This window comes from Nymphalis io, chromosome 6 (genome assembly GCF_905147045.1).
Source record: "Nymphalis io chromosome 6, ilAglIoxx1.1, whole genome shotgun sequence".
Taxonomy (NCBI): Eukaryota; Metazoa; Arthropoda; class Insecta; order Lepidoptera; family Nymphalidae; genus Nymphalis; species Nymphalis io.
In genome coordinates, this window is record NC_065893.1 from 8666019 (window position 1) to 8686542 (window position 20524).

Sequence of the window (20524 nt, forward strand, 5' to 3'; positions counted from 1 at the left end):
ACCCTTGGTTGACTGTGATTTACATTTATTATAGTAAAAGTGCCTTTGGGCAACTGTTACTACTTATCATTAGTTGGATAATATGGTAAAGAGTAGGTTATGGTTAAGTTCCAGCATCTATATATGGATTTTATATTTATGTATGTTCTTTGCATCAGTTTATATAATGTACTTATAATATATATAAACATAAAAATAATAAGAATTTCAATCGAAAAGTAATAATTGGATATATTACTTCTGAGTTTTGCATAGTTCGTATAATATGTATATTATTACTCATAACAAATGTTTGTTTGAATGTTTGATCAATCAAAGCCGACGTTTCAGATTTTAAACAAATCATTGGGTCCTTGGTCATGGTCCTTCGATGTAGAATATAATAACATATGTTACGTTAATATAAAAACTTGGTTATGTATATCCACTGTGGTATTTTCCACCACCATTATAAATACAAATAAAGTGCATGAAAACCTAGAGGTTCTTATTTGGAAATGAATCAGGCTAAGATTCACGTACATGTTAGAACGAAAGTCCACGATCAAAAAAAATTGTCAAATGGATACTAGTAATCTGTGCTGAGATTAGTTTTATCGTAGCCGTTATCATTTCGATTTTCTTTTGAACCTCTGTTTCTTAAATGCGATTGATAATGCTAGTACTCAACAAAAACTGCAGTAGCTGATAAGGTTCTATGCACCGTAAGGCTAACGCGCTTAACCTTGCAGTCCTATAAGTTAGGCCATGAATAAAATAGTCAACGGCTCGTTTTCCGGTAATTTGACATTGATTAAAAAGAGCAAGCATTTCAAAGAAATAGTTTTCTATTGGTTCGTGAAACTCGGTTTTACGTTTCTGTAAATATATTTCTATAACTACGCTATAACTGTATAATAAAATACGATATGGATATAAAAGGAAAAGAAAGAATAAAATAAAAGATATAAAATAAAACAATTTAACTATAATTTTACTTTTGGTCTCCTACTCAGGTTGATATTAATGGTGAAACCATAACGTTGTTGTAGTAGTCTCCAGATGTTGTCTTAAGTTATCTGATTAGTAGAGTGCCACAATAATTTATCTGATTCCCCATTTTTTCTTCATCCAGACAACTTATTTCATCACATCCAACAGCTTTCAGAGGAAATGCGATTACATTACATATTGGTAAAATTTTACAACACAACATATATACATACAACATACAACATATACATATTTGTTCTATATTGACAAGTTTTAATAGTGTTTTCAAAAAAAAGTTAGAAATAAAGGTAATATATATAAATTTGTATATTATGTCATGTATTTTCAAATTTTTAATAATAATTTTAGTTGAATTTCGAACTTCGTTTTTATAATTTGTTAACTAAGGTTAACAAAGTTTATCTTCAACGTTTTAAGTTATACATCAACACTAACGTCATACCAAAATGTTAAAATAAACTTTTAATTTAAAGGAATATATGAATCCACGACTAGGTGTATATTTAGTCGTAAAAGTCGGGTAAAATTTATATTTAAGTGATATCAAGGGTGAATGATATTTTGCTCATAATGTAATGAAAACATATAACTATATTAATAAAGTTTCATGATAACATCCGAATTAATTAATTTCACGCAAAAGAGCCCGTTTTATTAAATATATTAAGCATGTTGTATTCAGGACTTTAATAAAAAATATACGCTTCAAATAAAATTGATCGTTTGATAAATCTCTTTTACAATACATTTAATTTTCAGATACAATTGCGTAAAGATTTTTGTTGTTATAGTTAAGTTTGTAATTAGAGCTAAATCGAGGTTGCCAATATTAAGTTAGTTTTGCTCTGTAATTATACCGCTAGCTTTATCTCCTTTGATTAAAAGATTTGGATTGTTATTGTTGTCACTTATTATTTCACATTATCATCGTATTTAAGAGATGTTTAGTTAATTATAAAACGATGAAACATGATTTCTCTGTCAGGTACGATGTGGCGCGCGATAGCGACGGCCGCGAGGCGATGATCGGCCACATGGGCCGGCCGCGCGCTCACCATGCGCCAGCAGTCGACCGATGTAAGTACATACACGCCTAATGCTCAAAAATATTTTTCTTCCTACTATATTGTCTCTTTAGCGCAATACGAACAGGGGGTACTTGAATATGTCGGAGTGTAAATGTGCTACACTTTTATTTCCTATGAAATAATTATTACCGGCATATATTTACATCGGTCACGTGTGCGTAAATACATTCTTATCCAATATCTATTTACTAACTTTCATAGTCCTATGGAACGAGAAAATATTAGACATGGATTAAATCATGGATTTACTTTTAGTCTTAACGAGGAGCGCTAGGGGATCGCTTGCGCATACTACCGTGACGATGTGATTAATCCTAGTAGGAGATAGATATAGAAAGTGTTCATGTGACCCGAAATCTAATCATAAATAACAAAAATAACGAATACTTATGTATGAATCAAATTACGCGTAGCTTTGGTTTTATCAACTAAATAATGCGGCTACTTATATCAGACGTACATTACTCAGTCGCTCCAAATATCTCATTATTATGTAGGAAGTTCAATATTCTTGACCACGTTTTTCATTCAATACTCTAACCCAGATACAAGTCACACTTTTTTTAAATAATGCTTCATTTGTATACGGTGGTAGTTGGTGGGCCACCTTTCCGATAAATCTTAGATGAATGCTTGCTCATGAAACTAGCGGGTCCTCATTTTTGTATATGTGCCGCCATCTTTACAAGATAATTTTAAAATCAATTATACAGTGTTACTTCCCCATTACCAATTTAATGCACGTAAAGGTCTACCATTTCTTTTCTGTTTTATTATATGTAACTAGTAGCGGATAAAGTAAGTAATTACCGATCAGTTCCGGTCCAATTGCTAAGTGGAGGTTGCTCTAAATCATGATTCATGATAAATATTATATATATATTTATTTGTTTATATTATTTTCTACTATTGCTATAATATCCTTTAAGGGATTAATATTAATGGTTTTTATAAGTAGTATTTTTTACAAAAATATTTGTTATATATATACGTTGCTATTTTTATTTAAAATAAAGTTTAGTGTTTACTTAATTTAAATTATTGTTACTAAATACTAAAATAAGTACTTTTAATACTTGTACACTTATTGTTATACTTGTTTAGCGTGGTGAGTCTGTGTATTATTGTTATAAATGTGGGAATTATTGGCCTAAAGAGTCTTGCTATAGCAAATAATTGTCTCATTTTTAATTTTTTTAAATGCCTCAGGACAATCGTGGTATGGGCGCTCATTTTTCTATCCACTCATGCATTTAAGCTCATTATTTATTAAATAATTTAGATATTATCATAGTCCGTAGCGCATTGCTGATAGATTGGGCAGAAATGAACACTAACCTTCAAATGGCCCATTTTTTTCTATGTAATTTTTAAGAATAGATATCTAAATACAACTATTTATATAAAAATAATTGAAAAATGGCAATGAGCTCAAATACGATACCTCTGCTGTAAATTGGTAAGAAGTTGTGTATGCTGCTGACTCAGAATTCCAGATGATGCTGTAGTATTACTTAATAGTTACCATGTTATTATAATATAATTGAAGTAACAGGATACTAAATGTTGATTCGCGCAGACGAGTAGAAGAAAAAAACAGATTTTCTTTTATTATAGCCAGCAAAATCAGTTCATTTTTAAAAGCTACGATGCGATAAACAGGCATGTTCACCGTAATACATAATAATAATAATAGTAGCACATCAGAGGTTCATACATCGATAAAAACAAAACAATTCAATCTCTTTTCCTCCCGTATTTGTCAACCGATTTTTTTTAAATTTTTATTATAAGCTTTTTTCGACTTGTATTGTTTGTTTGTTAGTTTTCTCAGGTGCGAGCTGAATTAGAATCACTTTTTCTTAACCTGCGGTATTGAAATTTTACATGTTACTTCGATTCCCATAACAATGCATTTTTGTAGGCATATTTCAAGACAATTATACTTAATAAAATAAATACTTATACTAAAAAAAATAAAAAAATATGTATATATATATATAATCACAAATTAAGCACATGAAAATTCAGTGGTGCTTGCCCGTGCTATTAAGTATATATATATATATATATATATATATACTTAATATATATAGTATATATATATATACTATATTTATATGATATTTACAATTATTATTTCATTTCGCTACGGACCATAGAGTTAACATAAAGTTTTAACTAATTTGGCATCTGAATTTTTTTATATATATACTATATAGAACCTCTATCATTATAAGTTATTGCAAAAATTTAATTTTAATAAAGCTCAAAAAGTTTTAAATGACAAGCTTATACTCGTTAGTAGGACGCTTTAGTTACACATATCTGTGTAGATTCAATTTTACTTAAGTGTATACTACAAACTTAGTAATCCTTGGAATATGATATCTAAGGAAGATGTGAATGAATGAATCTTAGATAAATAGAATAGAAGATTTGTTAGACAAGGCTATAAAATTAAGATATTCAGATAACCAGTGTTATCTAAAAGTTATTTAAAAGAAGATAAACTTTTAAAGATGTAAGTTATTGCAATTTTTTTAAATATTCTTATAGCTTGTTTTTTTTTTGTAATTTTACAATACCAATAAGTTATCCACGGTGTATCTATATTTTCTTTTTTAATCTATTGTAGGTACACGGCAGTTCTAAAGTCGTTTATTACACTGGCATACTCACTTTTCAAACCTTAATATAAAAATACAAATTATTAACCACCCAGACGGGTTTCTTTAAAGCCTTCCTTCCTTGCTGTATTTTACGATTATATGGTCTTTAAATAAAAATACCCAAATGGGTTGAACAAATTTAACATCGTCTCTATGTCCAGTTTATATGTTTGTTTCATAAAGTCAAGCAAAGCTTACTGGGGTTTAGACATACGTTTTACTTTGACCTAATAAAACTTGTCCGATAAAATTTTAGTTTTGCCGTATACGAATGATTTTCTTAAAACGGGTTTGTTTTTTTAATCATTTTATAAAATCACTAACTGTATAAAATACACTAAAATGAAATACAGAAATTACTAAAATGAACATCAATTAAGTTACCACGAAATTAATAACACAAATAATGATACGACTTAATTTTGTTCTTATATGTACATCTAAATAGTTAAATTAAGATTTAAAGGCCATGATTTATTATATGCTTTTAAAACCTTTTTTCAATTATCAGTTTCTTTTACATATTATTGAATTTTTACATACGTATTTGCATAGAAACCGTATGAACAATTCAATTAGAACAACAATTCAGGCGAATTTAATTATCAATATCACATACTTATATACTTCACTTGCTATACTTTCACGGCTTCTGTTGAGCATGACTACTACATTACGAAAGGGAAAAAAAATAAGAACGATAGTACTATACGATACGAAGCGTTGCCCGTACGATAGTTATCCTGACTATTGATTACTAACTTTGAAAACATTTGCTCGAGCGATTGAGCGGCGTTGCGACTGAACTGCCTGTAAAGATTAGGTTGATCATACTAGCAATTTATTTTGCTGCTGATACTAGGTGGGTTAAGACTGCAATATTTCGGTGCCTTTTTGCCTGTGTTATCAACTTAAAATCAGCTGTATAAGACTTTTTAAACAGTTTTTGAATCGATTTTAACAAAAGTAGCTAGTCATGTTCATAAATGCTAATACACGTCTTGTATAGTTGTTTCTGATTTGTTAAATTTCCACAACAGAAAAGTTGAATTGGATGTTAATGCATTTAATGTTACATATTATAATTTTGACACATGAAATTGGCGTTTTGTACGGGAGGAATATAAAGTAATTTTTTTTTGTAAAATATATTTGATTAATCAAAGTATGCACCATTGTTATCTATGTACTTTTGTCATCTCATGGGTAGTTCATTGATCCCTTAACTAAGAAAACCATGGGGGCGAGAATCAATAAACTCTTTGAAGGCGGTTTGGACTGCCGTCTCGGAGTTGAATTTTTTTCCTTGTAACAAGTTGTCCAAATTGCGGAAAAAATGGTAATCTGTTGGAGCAAGGTCCGGGGAGTACGGTGGATGTCGCAAACATTCCAATTGTAGCTCATCTAACTTAGTGGTTGTATATTGTGCAGTGTGTGGTCTTACGTTGTCGTGAAGCAGCAGTAGCCTAGAGCGATTGACCAATCTCGGTTGTTTAGCAGCTAGTTCTTCCTTCATGGTTTGCAGTTGCTGACAATAGATATCTGTCGTAATCATTTGGCCAGTAGTAGTAGTGAACGACACCGGCGCCAGTCCACCAAACACTCACAAGTAACTTTTTCTGAGTCATTTTTCGTTTAGGGCAGGATTTGGATTTGACTTTCCCGATTTGTTTCAATTGGATAATTACAGTTTTATCACTTACCCCGAAGACTGCAGCTATCTCGGAAGTGCTTTGTGATGGATCCGCTTCCACAATAGCCTTTAATTCTTCATTTTCCACTTTGGTCTCCGGCCGTCCACGGGGTTAGTTCTGAAGGTCGAAATTTCCAGAACAGAAACGTTGAATCCAAAAACGTACCGTGCTTTCTTTTGCGACACAAGCGCCGTATACATCATTAATCCTTCGAGCTGTTTCTGCAGCACTGGTGTGGCACCACCGTAGAACTCGTACTCGTAAATATACCGATATTTCATGTTTTCCATTGTGTGATAATAAGCCACGCCAAAGAAAAAATAATGAAAAAAAACAAATGAATGAATGTTTTCAAAACTCAAATGTACCAGCTTAATGAATTTATAAATTTGAATGAACGAAGTTTACATATCATTTAGAGCTAAAATACTTAATTAAATGATGAAAGAGATACTATTTCACAGTCGTTAAATAGTTTTTACTCTAACATTATACATGGGAGTAACCTTTATATATATATTTTAAATTAATTTATTAGTTTGAATAACAATACAAGGGCTTAAATAATAATACTACTAAAAATGACTATGGTTTAAGTCTGTGCTCTTCTTTGTGCTAGACTGTAATCTTCTTCTTTTCTTCTTTCTACAATATAAGTTTATACATATTATACAATACGACTGTCGTTGATCTAGTGCTAGATATAAGGCCGCAGACTCGGAGGTCCTGGGTTCAAATCACAGGTGGGGCCAATAAAAATTTATTGGGTTTTTCTGTCGGAAATTCTCAGTAGCTACCCGAAGTCTGGAAGTTGGAAGTGTGTACACTCCCGTGTCTCGAAAAACACGTCGTTGGTCCTGCGCTTGAACTCATTCCGGTCATGTCGGATTGCCGTCCTATCGGATTATAGGGAATAGAGAGTGCATCTGTGGTTGCGCACACACTTGTACACTATAATATATACTGCACAGTTGGCTAATCTCTCTTGAGTTCGGCCGCTGTGGCCGAAATCGGTCTGGAGGACATTATTATTATTATACAATATAAGTCGGAAATATACTATATAAATAAATATTTTTTAAGAAATTATAAGCCCTATTATGATACAAACCATTGCATACATATTTTAAAATCATATATAATTACAGTTTTAGTACAGAATATTTTACTCTCCACACAAATAGTTTCAGCACCTGTTTATAGACCCTCTACCAAATATCTTGCGTGATTAAGGAAGACACTTAATTAATTTTACAAAACTGTTAAAAGAATTTGGCTTTAAAAATATGTTTAGTTAATCTTACTACTTTAATCCAAATATTGAGTTCTACGCTTTTATACACGAAAAATTACGTTTTTATATAACAAACGATAGAACCTTAATTTCTTAAAAGTAAACGTAAAATATATCTATTTATATGTCATGAAAAATTGTTGGTTATATAAAAAATATATCGAGTAAGGTTTTATTATTTTATTAATTTCATTTTCATTTATATTGGTGCTTGGCGGCTTATGTATGTATATTTTTTACGTTTAAGGATTGTTTTTCTAGGTATTCCAGTGTTGCCAAGTAATACACTTTTATGAATATACATATAGATACCTCCTCCAAAAATTATTGATCTTTTCGGTAATTGTGTATATGAGTTTAATCAAGAATCTGGAGTGACTTGCTTCTAATTCCGATTTAATTCATGTCTCAGTTAGTAAAATTACATGTATGACAGTTCATGGTTATTATTATGTGTTTAATATAGCTCACTGGACTTTGGAAATAAATAATGTATATATGAATTGATTTACGGACTACGATTTGTTGTACTTTACAGACGGTCGACAAAGCGGTATGCACGGAGGAGTCGGGCGCGGCGCGGCTGGAGGCCGTGCTGGTGGCTTTGGTGGAACGAAAGGCACGCGCTCTGCACGCGGAGCAGTCCCGGCGCCACGCACGAACACATCCTCTTCTCTTGCTACTGCGCAACCATGTGTCCGACGGTATGTGTATATTTTTAATTAAGCTTAAGATATGCTTAAGAAAAATATTTAAAAAAAAAACTATTATAAATCTATTAATTATATATTGGAGATGATGTCAACCAATGAACGATATTGCAAAGAAAAAATGCTTTAAATATTTAAAAATAGCCCCGCTTAGATTGGGAACGTAATTATATAAAAAGTCGCTACTTAAGATTGTATTAGTTGCACTAGGTGAGTGTAATTGAATCGTAGGTACACTCATTTCCTTTTTGCTTACACATCATGTTTACTATCTCCGAACAGTTCTTTTGCGAAGTCGTATAAAAGTTTTTATTTAAAAATTGGTGTTGGTTGTGTGCATATAATTTAAAATTTATACAATGAAGACGTATCTGTGACTCTGTGTATCATACATATAATCAGAAATTATTGTTATTATTGAAGATTCGATATCGTTTTGAAAATGATATTATTTTAACTGGGTTTAAAATAATTAAAAAGCGTTTTAAACATTCTGAAACAACGTTAGGAGACAAAGTAGATGGTCAGAGTAAATTATATTAATATTTTTTATATAAATATAATTTCTTGATGGTTTAGAAGAATTGCATATTATATTTATTACTCATAACTTACGAGTACTTACGAGTAGATAAGTTTTATTCAATATACAAGTATAAAAAATAATTTCAACGGTTCTAGGGTCAATTCATTCTTAGAAATTATACGAATTTTATTAGTAAAACATATACTGGTAAACGCTTTGTGCAAGCTTCTGAGTAGGTACCATACTCATTAGATATTCTACATCCAAACAGCAGTACTTAGTATAAATTGTTGTATTCCGGTTTTAAAAGTGATTGCGTTAATGACATGACATCTTAGTTACCGCTACCTGCGTTATTATTTGAATTGAAGTGTTTACCACTAGTTAGATCTGAAAGAATAGAGGAGCGCTCATTTGCGGCAAGATACCGGAGACTACCGACAAAGTTAATTACTCTGACTTGACGTCACTTCAGCTGGTTTTTCTAAAAAGTTTAACATAATCTTTTTGAAATTGAATAAAAATCACAGACAATTTTAATAGCCTTACGATATAGAAAGAGTATTTTTATTTATAATAAGCTTTCAAAATCATACACTTGAATACAGGTTATTCTTCTTATAGTTAAAATGTTACTGATTAATAGAAGTTATACATTTTTAAATATGTTTTATATTATATTGTTTACAGAGGAAGCGTCGATAGTCGGGAGTTCCGGCGAGAGGTTGCCGTCACATTGGTGTGAAAATGAGTTCGACACGCAAAATAAGAAGAAAAAACTCAAATTACACACACACGGGTTAGTATGTTATTTACATCCCAAAATTCTATTATATCATATTAGGTTTTATTTGTAGAAAGAAAAAAGTTGCATACTTCATTCATTACTTGAAATAAAGTGTACCTATACATTATAAGAAATTATCAAAATATTTGCTACTTGAATTTAGGTACAACGTTCCTAATGATGAATTAAAAATGTAAACCCAAAATGTTAATATCCAAAATGGATTCCTTCTTTAATTACTACTTATCGCAAAGATCATAACTTTTTTGTAACAACGAATATGTGTTAATATATTTTCCTTACTTTTGTTTTTAACTGTAATTTGAAAAAATAATTTGCTTTATTCTTCATAAAAACTAGTAACAATTCGCAATGGCAATATTCCTAGAAAATTTAAAGGTATGTTATTTTTATCTAAGTTTAAATAAGTACAATCCTCTGGCCAAATCTCATGCCTCTTGAGACATACGCAAAAAATATTAAAATATAACTAAGTATATTTCATAGATTGCGCTTATACATATGTATGTACGATTTTCGTATTTTTTTTGTAATATAACTTCATATAAATAAATAAATTTTCTCTTTCAGAGAGAACTTAAATAGTCCGGAGCAGTTGGAGATGGAGCGTCGACGACGCCGGCGAAGGAGACACGCGCGCGCACAAGCGCACGCGCATTCACAAACACATAAGCCTAGAAAGCATCGCACACTGCTCGTGTCTGCCATCGACGAACAGGCTAAAGTTATACACGTTAGTTAAATAAAATTTTCATGAAATATAAAGAGACAACCTTGTAGTTGCATGGTTTATGCAACTACAAGGTTTAAATTGAACAATATTAATATCGATTTACTTATTCTATGCAGTCGTTGATATCTTCCTTTCTAAAAAAATATTGAAACCAAAGCAATTAATTACAAAAAATTCAAATCCACAACCACATTATTCAAAAACTAAAATATCACACGAAATTTAGTTGATCAATAAAATAAAATTTTTCTTTGGTACAAGCTATAATTATACACCTACATTTCAGTATATTCATAAGAAATAATCAAATTTGGAGAAATTAAGCGGTTTCTGTTAAAGAAAGTGTGATAATAATAATAAGTGATAATAATGTTTTTACGGTAATATAAGAAAATATATAATTTGCTCAATTATAATACTAGGCGATGTTCAGTAATATTAAAGGAATCTAATCTCTCTGGGAACAGCTTAATGTAGTTTCGCGGAAACTCGGAGTTCTCAACAAGGTCTGGCGTTTTTTCATGTCACAACAACTGTGTCTGTTGTACAAAATATAGGTACGTTCTTGTGTTGAATATTGCTCACACCTTTGGGATGGTTCCACTAAGTACCTACTGGAGGCCATGGCTCGGTTGCAGCGACATGCGGTTCGCATTATTGGCGACGTAAAAGTCACAAACACCCTCGAGCCTTTACAATTGCGTCGAGAGATAACAGCACTGAGCGCTTTCTATCGACTGTATCACGGCAAGTGCTCTGAGGAATTATTCTCTCTAATTCCTGCTTCCCCCTTCCTTCATAAATCTACACGTACTGGCTCTCGATGTCACCGCCTAACTGTAACATCAATTCCATTGCGCACAAAGAAATATAGCAACTCCTTTCTTTGTCGCACTTCCAAAAAATGGATTTTTTTACCAGCACACGTGTTCCCCTCCTCTTACAACCCAACCCGGGTTGGGTTCAAACGAGGCGTGAAGAGGCATCTTGCCGGCAAGGCGGGGGTGGCTAGTGCAGAACATTCTTCCCGACTGTACTGGCCGTCGTCATGTTTAGACTCTACTACCACTTACCATCAGGTGGAGTAGAGTCATTTGCCTACCCGGCAAATATATATAAAAAAAAACGTTGTGATCCCTGCACAACTACATTAAACTGGTCCCAGCTAGCCTTACCTGTACGTGGTGCATCCTTACGATCAAAAAACGAGGCTCTGGTGTCCGGCTAAATGCGGTATAACCAATCGATAATAGCGTAGCACCGCAGACCGGTGACGGGCAGCAAAATCATCGGTGCGACAAGCTACGCTCTGTGATCACCAACTCGCCTGCCCCACGTGGTGATTATGGGCAATACTTTAATGGCACACACCGATACGCAACGACCCCTAGGTTCCTGGTCACCCCGCTACTATTGGTAAAGGCGGCGGTCATGGTAAGGGTGTGGCAGGGGGTGCTAAGAATCCCCGGATTACGGTAAGCCACAAATACCGACTGACTCTGGCTACGTATAACGGACGCAAGCTACGGCCCGACGAACACCTGGCACAGCTCGAAGAAGAGCTGAGGAACATAAGGTGGTATATTTTGGGGTTATGTGAAATCCGAAGAAAGGGGGAGACCAACTATCCCATGGTGGCGTTGGCTTCTTGGTCAACAAGGCTCGAGCTCGAAAAAGCTAAAAAAGCTCGAGCGTGTTCGTCTAATCAGGTCTACGCTTTGGCCAAAACTGCTTAAAGCCGTGGCGGAACCACTTTTCACTGCCTTGAAAACCAACATCGACGTTAACACCGACCAGAAGCTCGATCAAGTGGTGGGCATCCTTAAGGACGAGGGGACGATTTCCTTCAAGCGCAAAACACCGGCAAGAGGTCTAAACTTTCGGGAGTGTCACTAGAACTAATGCGACGACGAATCGACGTGAAAACCCAGTAGGCACTTCGTCAGATCTGAACAAACAAATATGTAAGCTAGTAAGACGTGAACTCTGAAACTCCAATAGACTATTAAAGAAGCGATCGAGCAATATCAAAAGTCTTCGCACAAAAGCTAGGTCGAAGCCATCTGAGTTGACCAGTTGATCAAGTTGACCACTTCAAAGGAAAAAGTCGTCGCTTCTAAGCTCGAGATTCTTAGGGAAGTGTAGGACTTCAATGGTAAATTATATGGATCAGATCACATAAGCGCCTCGTCCTCAACTCGATCGTAGGGATCCTAGAGCCACAAATTTCTTTCGACGGATGGAACTGAGAATGTATGTATATCAATGATTTCTAATGTGAAGTGAAACAGCGTGATAGATCATCTCGTTATTGGGAAAAAGTAGGAAATTAAATAAAAAAATACCTAATTATCTTGTGAAGTGTAATTTTAATAGCTCGCGTTTTAAGTAGTTCCAGTTAAGTTAAAACAAGAACATACTTATATAATATTAATATATAGAAAAAACAAGTGCGGTTAATCTCAAAATATATTTTGGGTTAGTTACATACGAAAAAAGCAATAGTATTAATATTTTTTAAAATAACAAAATTTGTACTTTTTAATGCATTTATTGTTGTAATCGAATTCGATTTAATAGACAATAATGTATCATTAATTTGTTATCAATTTGTCTTAGGTTTAGAGATAAATTTTTATAATTTTCTTGTTATTCGTAATTTAAAAAAAAAAGAAATAAACTACTATATTTAAGAGGATTTGTGTTACAATGAGTACTCAGTAAGTAATTATTAGCTCATGATATGCGTTAAGGTTAGGTGTTATAAGCGAATGTATGGCTACAATAAAATTAAATCGACTTCAACAGTAATAGAAAAAGAACAATAAGTAAAAACTAACTTCAATATTTTTTTACTAAAATATTTCAATGACAATACTAATAAAGCTATTAATTAAATCCTACCGATACTCGATGATTGTGGTTTTAGGCCCGGGCAAGAACTACTGAATTTTGATGTGCTTGATTTGTGATTATAATTCATCTCGTGCCTGACGGTGAAGGAAAATATCGTGAGGAAACCTGCATGTGTTAATTTCACTGAAATTCTGCCACATGTGTATTCCACCAAACTGCATTAGAGCATCTTGGTCGAATAAGCTCCAAAACCTTCTACATAAACAGGGAGAGGAGGCCTTAGCCCAGCAATGGGACATTCACAGGCTGTTACTGGTTGCAACAATATTTTTTCCGTTATAAAACCGTCTTTATGTCCGTCTATTTTTTATATATAGATGTTTTAATTATTATTGTTTTGTTTTATTTCAACATGATTGAGAACATTGTACGGAATTTAATTTAATTGTTATATGAGCAGGAATAAAAACATTTATTTCGAAGATCTATTAATTTGTTTGTATTTGTATAAGAAGACATGATGGGTTTCCACATTCGAAATCGCAGTCCGTCAGTATCGCAGTATCGCAGTATAAGAAGGGATTACAAAAGGCTTAGGATTAAATTAATCAAGATAAAGAGTTTTTTTTTAATTCATATATCGTATAAAGTTCAGTAACAGAGGAATACATTTTCGGAGCAGTTCCTTCGATAACAAAAGTAGTCCTCATTTTTATTTAATATTGATTATCCTTTGTATGATAATAATTATTCTAAGCGATCTTTATGTATAATTTAGTTTATCGTTATGCTTTATTTTTATTTTATTTTTGTCTCTTATTTTATTTTCTTTGATGAATATTGTTCCCTTCTTCCCAATAGGTCCCTATTAAAATATGTTCCCAGATTCTGTTGTTACTACTTATTATTCGAATATAAATTAAATTTTCCAAATTTTCATAATAATGACAGTGCTGTACAGTAATATTTGTTTGTCTTTTCGCCAGGTATTGGACCCCGATGAGTTACCGAGGCGCGCTCGCTATACGATCATGGTGACAGCTTGCCTGCTACTTTTTCTTTGCTTGCTTCTTGTAGGAGTTACGCTTCGTATGGCTCCGCTTATTGATGATATGGGTAAGTTTAGTAAGCTACTTTTATTTTTTGTATTTGTTAATGATATGTGATGATGTTGTCCTCCTGATTGATTTCGATCATGGCGGCTATTGTTAAGAAGGATTAGTCATCTGTGCGAGATATACGATAGTCCAATGTGTGCGTAAATACAGGTGCACTTTCTCTTCTCTTACCCTCGTCATACAACAGGACGACAATCTGACACGACTGGAGACGGTTTGGGCGCAGAACCTAAAGCCAAGGTTTTTTATGTAAAAACTTTATTACTTTTATGAGCTCGATCTGGGGATTGAACCCAGGACATGAAATCTGCAATTTCATAGGCTAGCCACTAAACCAATGAATCTTTCGAAACGAATTAAAACAACATCTAACCACAGTAATAACTATGAATTTAATTATTAATAACGAATTCGTCTTTAATTGAAATCTGATCTTATATAACATATTAACATTTATTTTTATATTATATCTTGTACGCGAAGGTTGTTTAAAAGAAATTGCTAACTTGCTAAAACAGCACTTAGACCGCCTACTGTACCAAATATTTCAATATTCAATTTTTTATTTGTAATTTGGTGTAAAATAAAGTACTTTTGTATTGTGTTATATAATTTCACATAAAAAGCGCATACAATCGCTCTACAATCGGAACATAAAATTACTATAAATATAAAAAAATGAAAATTTTACTTTAAAATAATTAATGTAAATATTTCTGCAACTGAATAATATTTATAAAAGCAAAGTAATATTTACCTAGACAAAATGTTTACAATTAATGTATTCCAAATGTTTTGATATTTGTCACGAATACAAAAAATATACATCATGTTAACATATAGCCTATGTCTGACTTGAAACTATAAACTGGAAAAAAGGTGGTTTTTGCGTGAAACAAATAAATAAAACTTACACATATTACGTTTATTTATTAGTATGATACATATTACGTATAAGTCTAGAATAGCCGTGTTAGATCGGACACGCATCGACGGCAATGTGTCACCACTGTGGCGCGGACCGGGACACCGCTCAGCATACGTTGGAGGCGTTTCCCGCGTGGAGTGCGGAGAGGATGATCCTGGTCCGTGAAGTGGAACAAGACCTGTCCCTGCGAACAATCGTGTCGGCGACGCTTCGCAGGGAATCAGCGTAGACGGCCGTTGCTTCCTTCTGTGAAACTCTCGCTTTAGACCTTCAGTCGCCGCATCAACCACTATCTCCATTATTTGGAAATTGCAGCAGTGGTTTTTATTACACAGAAATTGATGATCTTTCAGAGGAGCTTTGCTTGGGAGTCTTATAACTACTAAAAATCGGATTTTTTAATTTTTTACTTTTGTTTTTTAATAGGTTTTTCGGATTGCGGCATCGCCATTTCGTGTTCCCCACTTATGACGTGACTAATTAGATATATATCATCAGGGAGTCGTATTGAATTAATTTAGTATTGTGGGCTCCAAAACTGTATATATTGTGAAAATGCGATTCCTCAAAATTTTCTCGACAGTAAAAATCAAAAACTTACCGCCCTTAACTTAAAAAAACACCTGTATAGAATTAATACTTTACTTTCACTAATTAAAAAAAAATATATAAACTGAGTTTATTAAAATATGGGTGCTATGTAATTTCTATTAAAAAAAAGACTTAATTTATCATTACATATTAAATTTTGAAAAAATACGTGTACACACCATTCTTCCTACCTACCCGACCCAAGCCGCTGAATCAACTTTTCTAGGTGATAGAGCTTTGTGCAAGCCCGTCTAGGTTGGTACCACCCATCCCTAGATATTCTACTGCCAAAAAGCAAAACTTAGTATTGTTGCATTTCGGTTTGAAGGGTGAATGAGCCAGGGTAATTACAGGCACAAGGGAGCATAAGTACAAAAAAAAAGATAGGGCGTAACCCTGGGGACGTGGCCCCCCTTGCGTGTCCTGTTTTAGACGGGTCTGAAAGCTGGGATGGCCTCGCGCTGTTATCGGTTAAGATTCGAATGTTCATGGCCATCTCTGTAAATAGATTTTAAAGATGTCTGTAAATGTACATATGTGTCCAAATACAAGAAGGTAGTTAACCTTAAATAAAGTGAATTAATAAAGAAATGTATCTTGTAGATGGATTACTATGTCAAATAAAAACTTATTATAAAGTATGAAATTTAACGTTGGTGTCGACCTTGGAATATTTTCAGTGTGCAAAGTCCGATTCGCACTTTTTAAGTAACGAGCTGAACACAATGATTTCTTTTTATTTTAATTTCATTTTAAAAATAAAGCTAAAAAAATACATATTTAAATGACCTCGTTTCCAGGAATCCAGTGTCAGTCTAATAGGCCACTTACTATTTTCACGACTCAGAACAAAAAAAAAACTGTATTCAAAAATTTTTTTTTTGAAATATCTAGATTGTAGGTAGCCTGGTTGATGGCAACCTGATGGAAAGAGATTGAGTGATTGCGTCCATAGAAAATAGCGATGTAAGAAATATTAACCATTCTGTACATCGCCAATGCAACATCAATCTCGGGAACTAAGATGTCATTGTCCCTGTGGCAGAAGTTATACTGGCTCACTCAACCTTCACATCGAAACAACCAAGTATTGTGGTACCTATCTAGCCGGGCCTGTAACAAAGCCCTTCCACCAAGTAAGAACTTCGGAGTTGGCAAGAACATGTTAGGAAAGCCTACCGGGTTCTTCTCCTTGGACAAGAGAGCGCGTAAGCTGAAAGATTTCTCCCAGCCGGAAAACTATTGTTATGCGAAAAAAAATCGTTGGAAAATGTTGTAAGATTTTAGATAAGGCCCCCAAAAAAGAGAACTGACTCTTTAGTTGATAAAATTTTGTATCAAAGTATGTTTTGTAATGTGAAACAATAACTCACTTGTCGGTAATTTTTATTACACGCCGATTATATTACGAGTACATCGTCAATTAAAGTAACACATAACAGTACACAGTATAAATACACCTAAAAACTACCTACCTGAGAAAAGTACTTTATATTGATCGTTGTAATTGACTGAATAACAGTTGCTACGCTTTATAAAATGTATCTTCGTCTACGGTTTTACTATAGAATGCTTACCCATACATTGACAATACATTTTTTACACTTTACTTATATTATTATACGAGACCAATTTTACTATTACGAATGTATCGATACTTTAATAAGAATTCTCAAAATCGATATAGGTATATAACGTAAGTGCCTATAGGTATATATAATATACAGGATACATAAAGAAATCGAATAAAATCGTTAAGTTACCTCGTTAAGAATGTTAGCAATAAAATTTAGCTACATAAGAAAAATTAAGAGTAAATGTTAATTAACTTAAACTTTATTAAGAGATGCAACTAAAATATACATTTAAGATATTTAATTAAATTCACAAATAATGTTTTGTAAAAGAAAACAATATAACTATTCGCATATTGTCTTCATCTTCTTGGATTTAGTCGCGAATGTAAGCGGAAACTATAATACTTACCTACGTAGCATGTAGAGTCGTAGTAACGCGCTTTAATTCCTGTGACTAATTCTGGGGCACGTTCCAGTTTAAAATACGTTAGTTGTATAACGGGTTAACCTTTTAAAGGATTTTTTATTCAAACAGATTCAAAGCGTAACTGTGTGTTTTAGTTTTTAAAAGAATGATACGTTTGTTATTGTCCATGTATGAAATAATATATTTATATTTAATATAACATTTACGTTTTTATAATATTTTTACGCTTGAAATACATGGTTTACCTGAAATTATTTAACGGTGCAACAAAACAACAACTGCAACAAATATTTCAATTAAATGCTAGTTAGTTACTTTTTGTCTGTAATGCGTAATTATTACGTTACCAACCAACCAACCTGGGATTTGAATCCAGGACCTCCCAGTCTGTGGCCTTACCTCTATCTAGCCACACCGTTTTAGCAACAAAAATATTAAATAACCAATTACGGTATTAAAACTGATAAAAAAAAGGATAATACCAAACAACATTTGAGCAACGTCTTTGCATAAATGCTATTTTGTCATTTCAATGGAATGACAAGCTTGTTGCGATATTTCAAGCAAACAATTCGTAACAATTTTTAAAGTAACGTTATAGGAATCAAATATTTGAAAGGTACGTTTTGTTGTTTTTACAGACTGTTTGTATTTCATTCGAAAAGCGCTATTGATAGTTTCAGCGCTTGTTTTTACAACTCTGCTATGATATGTTCTTCCATCTAGTGTAAATGAACACTTGCGTTTCAAGGATGTATAAATTTATTAGGATTATTTATAAACGAGATGGGATTCCACGCAGTTTATAATATGTGGTTACATTCTTCTATGTAATTCTTAATACCACTCTCAAAAAAAATCCATAAGGACAGTTAAAACATGATTACCCTTCTGACGTTCCTTCATTGTATATCCCAGTGGGCGGCATTAATATACCGCTACGCGTGTAATTTAAGCTTTAATTAACCCGCAGGCGTTGTGCGGATTGTTTATAAAACCTTATTAATACTTCTTAACATTGCAAGGCGGGTGCCTTCTTACTATGTAGAAGATTTAGAGACTTAAATAACAACCAAAAAAAAAAATGGATTTATAATTTCTGAATGTTTATGAAAATAAATATATATAAAACTTTATTAAATTATCCGAGATGACAATGCCAGTTAACATCGGTTACAGTTCAAATAGTCTGGTTGATATAGAAAATTAATACAACTATAATTCGTATAGAGCTAAAAATTGGAAAATAATGGAAAATAAGCATAGTATCAATATTCAGTATATTATTACTTATAATAATAATAATAATGTCCTCCAAACCGATTTCGGCCACGGCAGCCAATCTCAAGAGAGATTATCCAACTACGCAGGAGTTATTATAGTGCACAAGTGTGTGCGCAAACACATGTGCACACTCTCTTCCCTAACTTTCATAATCCGATGGGACAGTAATCTGACACGGCCGGAAAGAGTTCAGGCGCAGGATAAACGGCTTTACGTGCTTTCCGAGGCACGGGAGTCACTTCCAACCTCCAGACTCCGGGCTGCTACTGAGAATTTTCTGATAGAAAAACCTAAAAACGTTTTATTGGCCGACCTGGGAATTGAACCCAGGACCTGCGGCCTTATATCAAGCCACCAGACTAACGAGGCAGTTATTTGTTTGTTTGTTAGTTATGCTTTCATGTCTTAGTTACTTAACCGATCATCATGAAAACTCATTGTCAGGGGTACAGGCGTACAGAAAAGGGCATAGGGTACCGAAAACAGGGGGAACCCTCCCTCTAACCGGCCGCAAACTAGTTACAAATAAGATCCTAGGTGAATACCTATTATTTGATCGTGAGTATGCAATTACATAATTTCATGGCTACGCTAAGCTAAGCTGTAAGCTAATGTGTTTTATTTATTGTTTTTTTTTACTCAACATATTGTATGTTAAGTAAAAAAAAAGTATATAAATAAAATATGACAGTTCTCTCATTGAAGTAGCTACATAAAATTTAATATGTAATAAGTTTAAGTCATATTTCAGTTTGATGGTACCGCTCTAGTAGTACTTGGACACTGTGGACTTTGCAAATACATTAAATTTTCAATTTCGGAGCACTTTCCCGCACCTCTGTAAGTGTACACAATACGAATGTAAAAGTTATTTGCTTCTAACTTAGCATTTTATATCGTCGCTTGACCGTTTGTATAACATGTTCTATATCAGATCGTAATTGCATATATCTTAGGTTATGTTTTGTCGTGTAAAATATGTATTTAATATACAAATATATTACTAATATAATAATTTTCATCAACATTTACAGCGTTTAATTAAGTATTGGCTGCGTGTAAACGTTAACTAGTACCTCTCAGTATTCAAACTAGAATGCCTGCGGTTGGCTTGAACATAATAATCATCTATTCATTACACGCCAGATTAACAGTCTTGCTGTCAGAAATGAGGTATATAAACTAGATTGGAAGGGATACAAGTTGTTTTTTTTGTTTTATATTA

The 20524-nt window shown here is 33.1% G+C and overlaps 1 protein-coding gene across 1 annotated transcript in view; it reads left to right on the forward strand.

Moving 5' to 3' along the window:
• Positions 1–1977: 1977 nt before the first annotated feature.
• Positions 1978–20524, forward strand: part of LOC126769230 (uncharacterized) — a 79625-nt gene continuing 61078 nt past the window's right edge. The window contains exons 1-5 of the mRNA XM_050487866.1: positions 1978–2070; positions 8280–8445; positions 9668–9776; positions 10356–10518; positions 14361–14490. Coding sequence (XP_050343823.1) covers positions 2050–2070; positions 8280–8445; positions 9668–9776; positions 10356–10518; positions 14361–14490 — 589 coding nt within the window. The 5' untranslated portion in view covers positions 1978–2049. The remainder of the gene's footprint in view (positions 2071–8279; positions 8446–9667; positions 9777–10355; positions 10519–14360; positions 14491–20524) is intronic.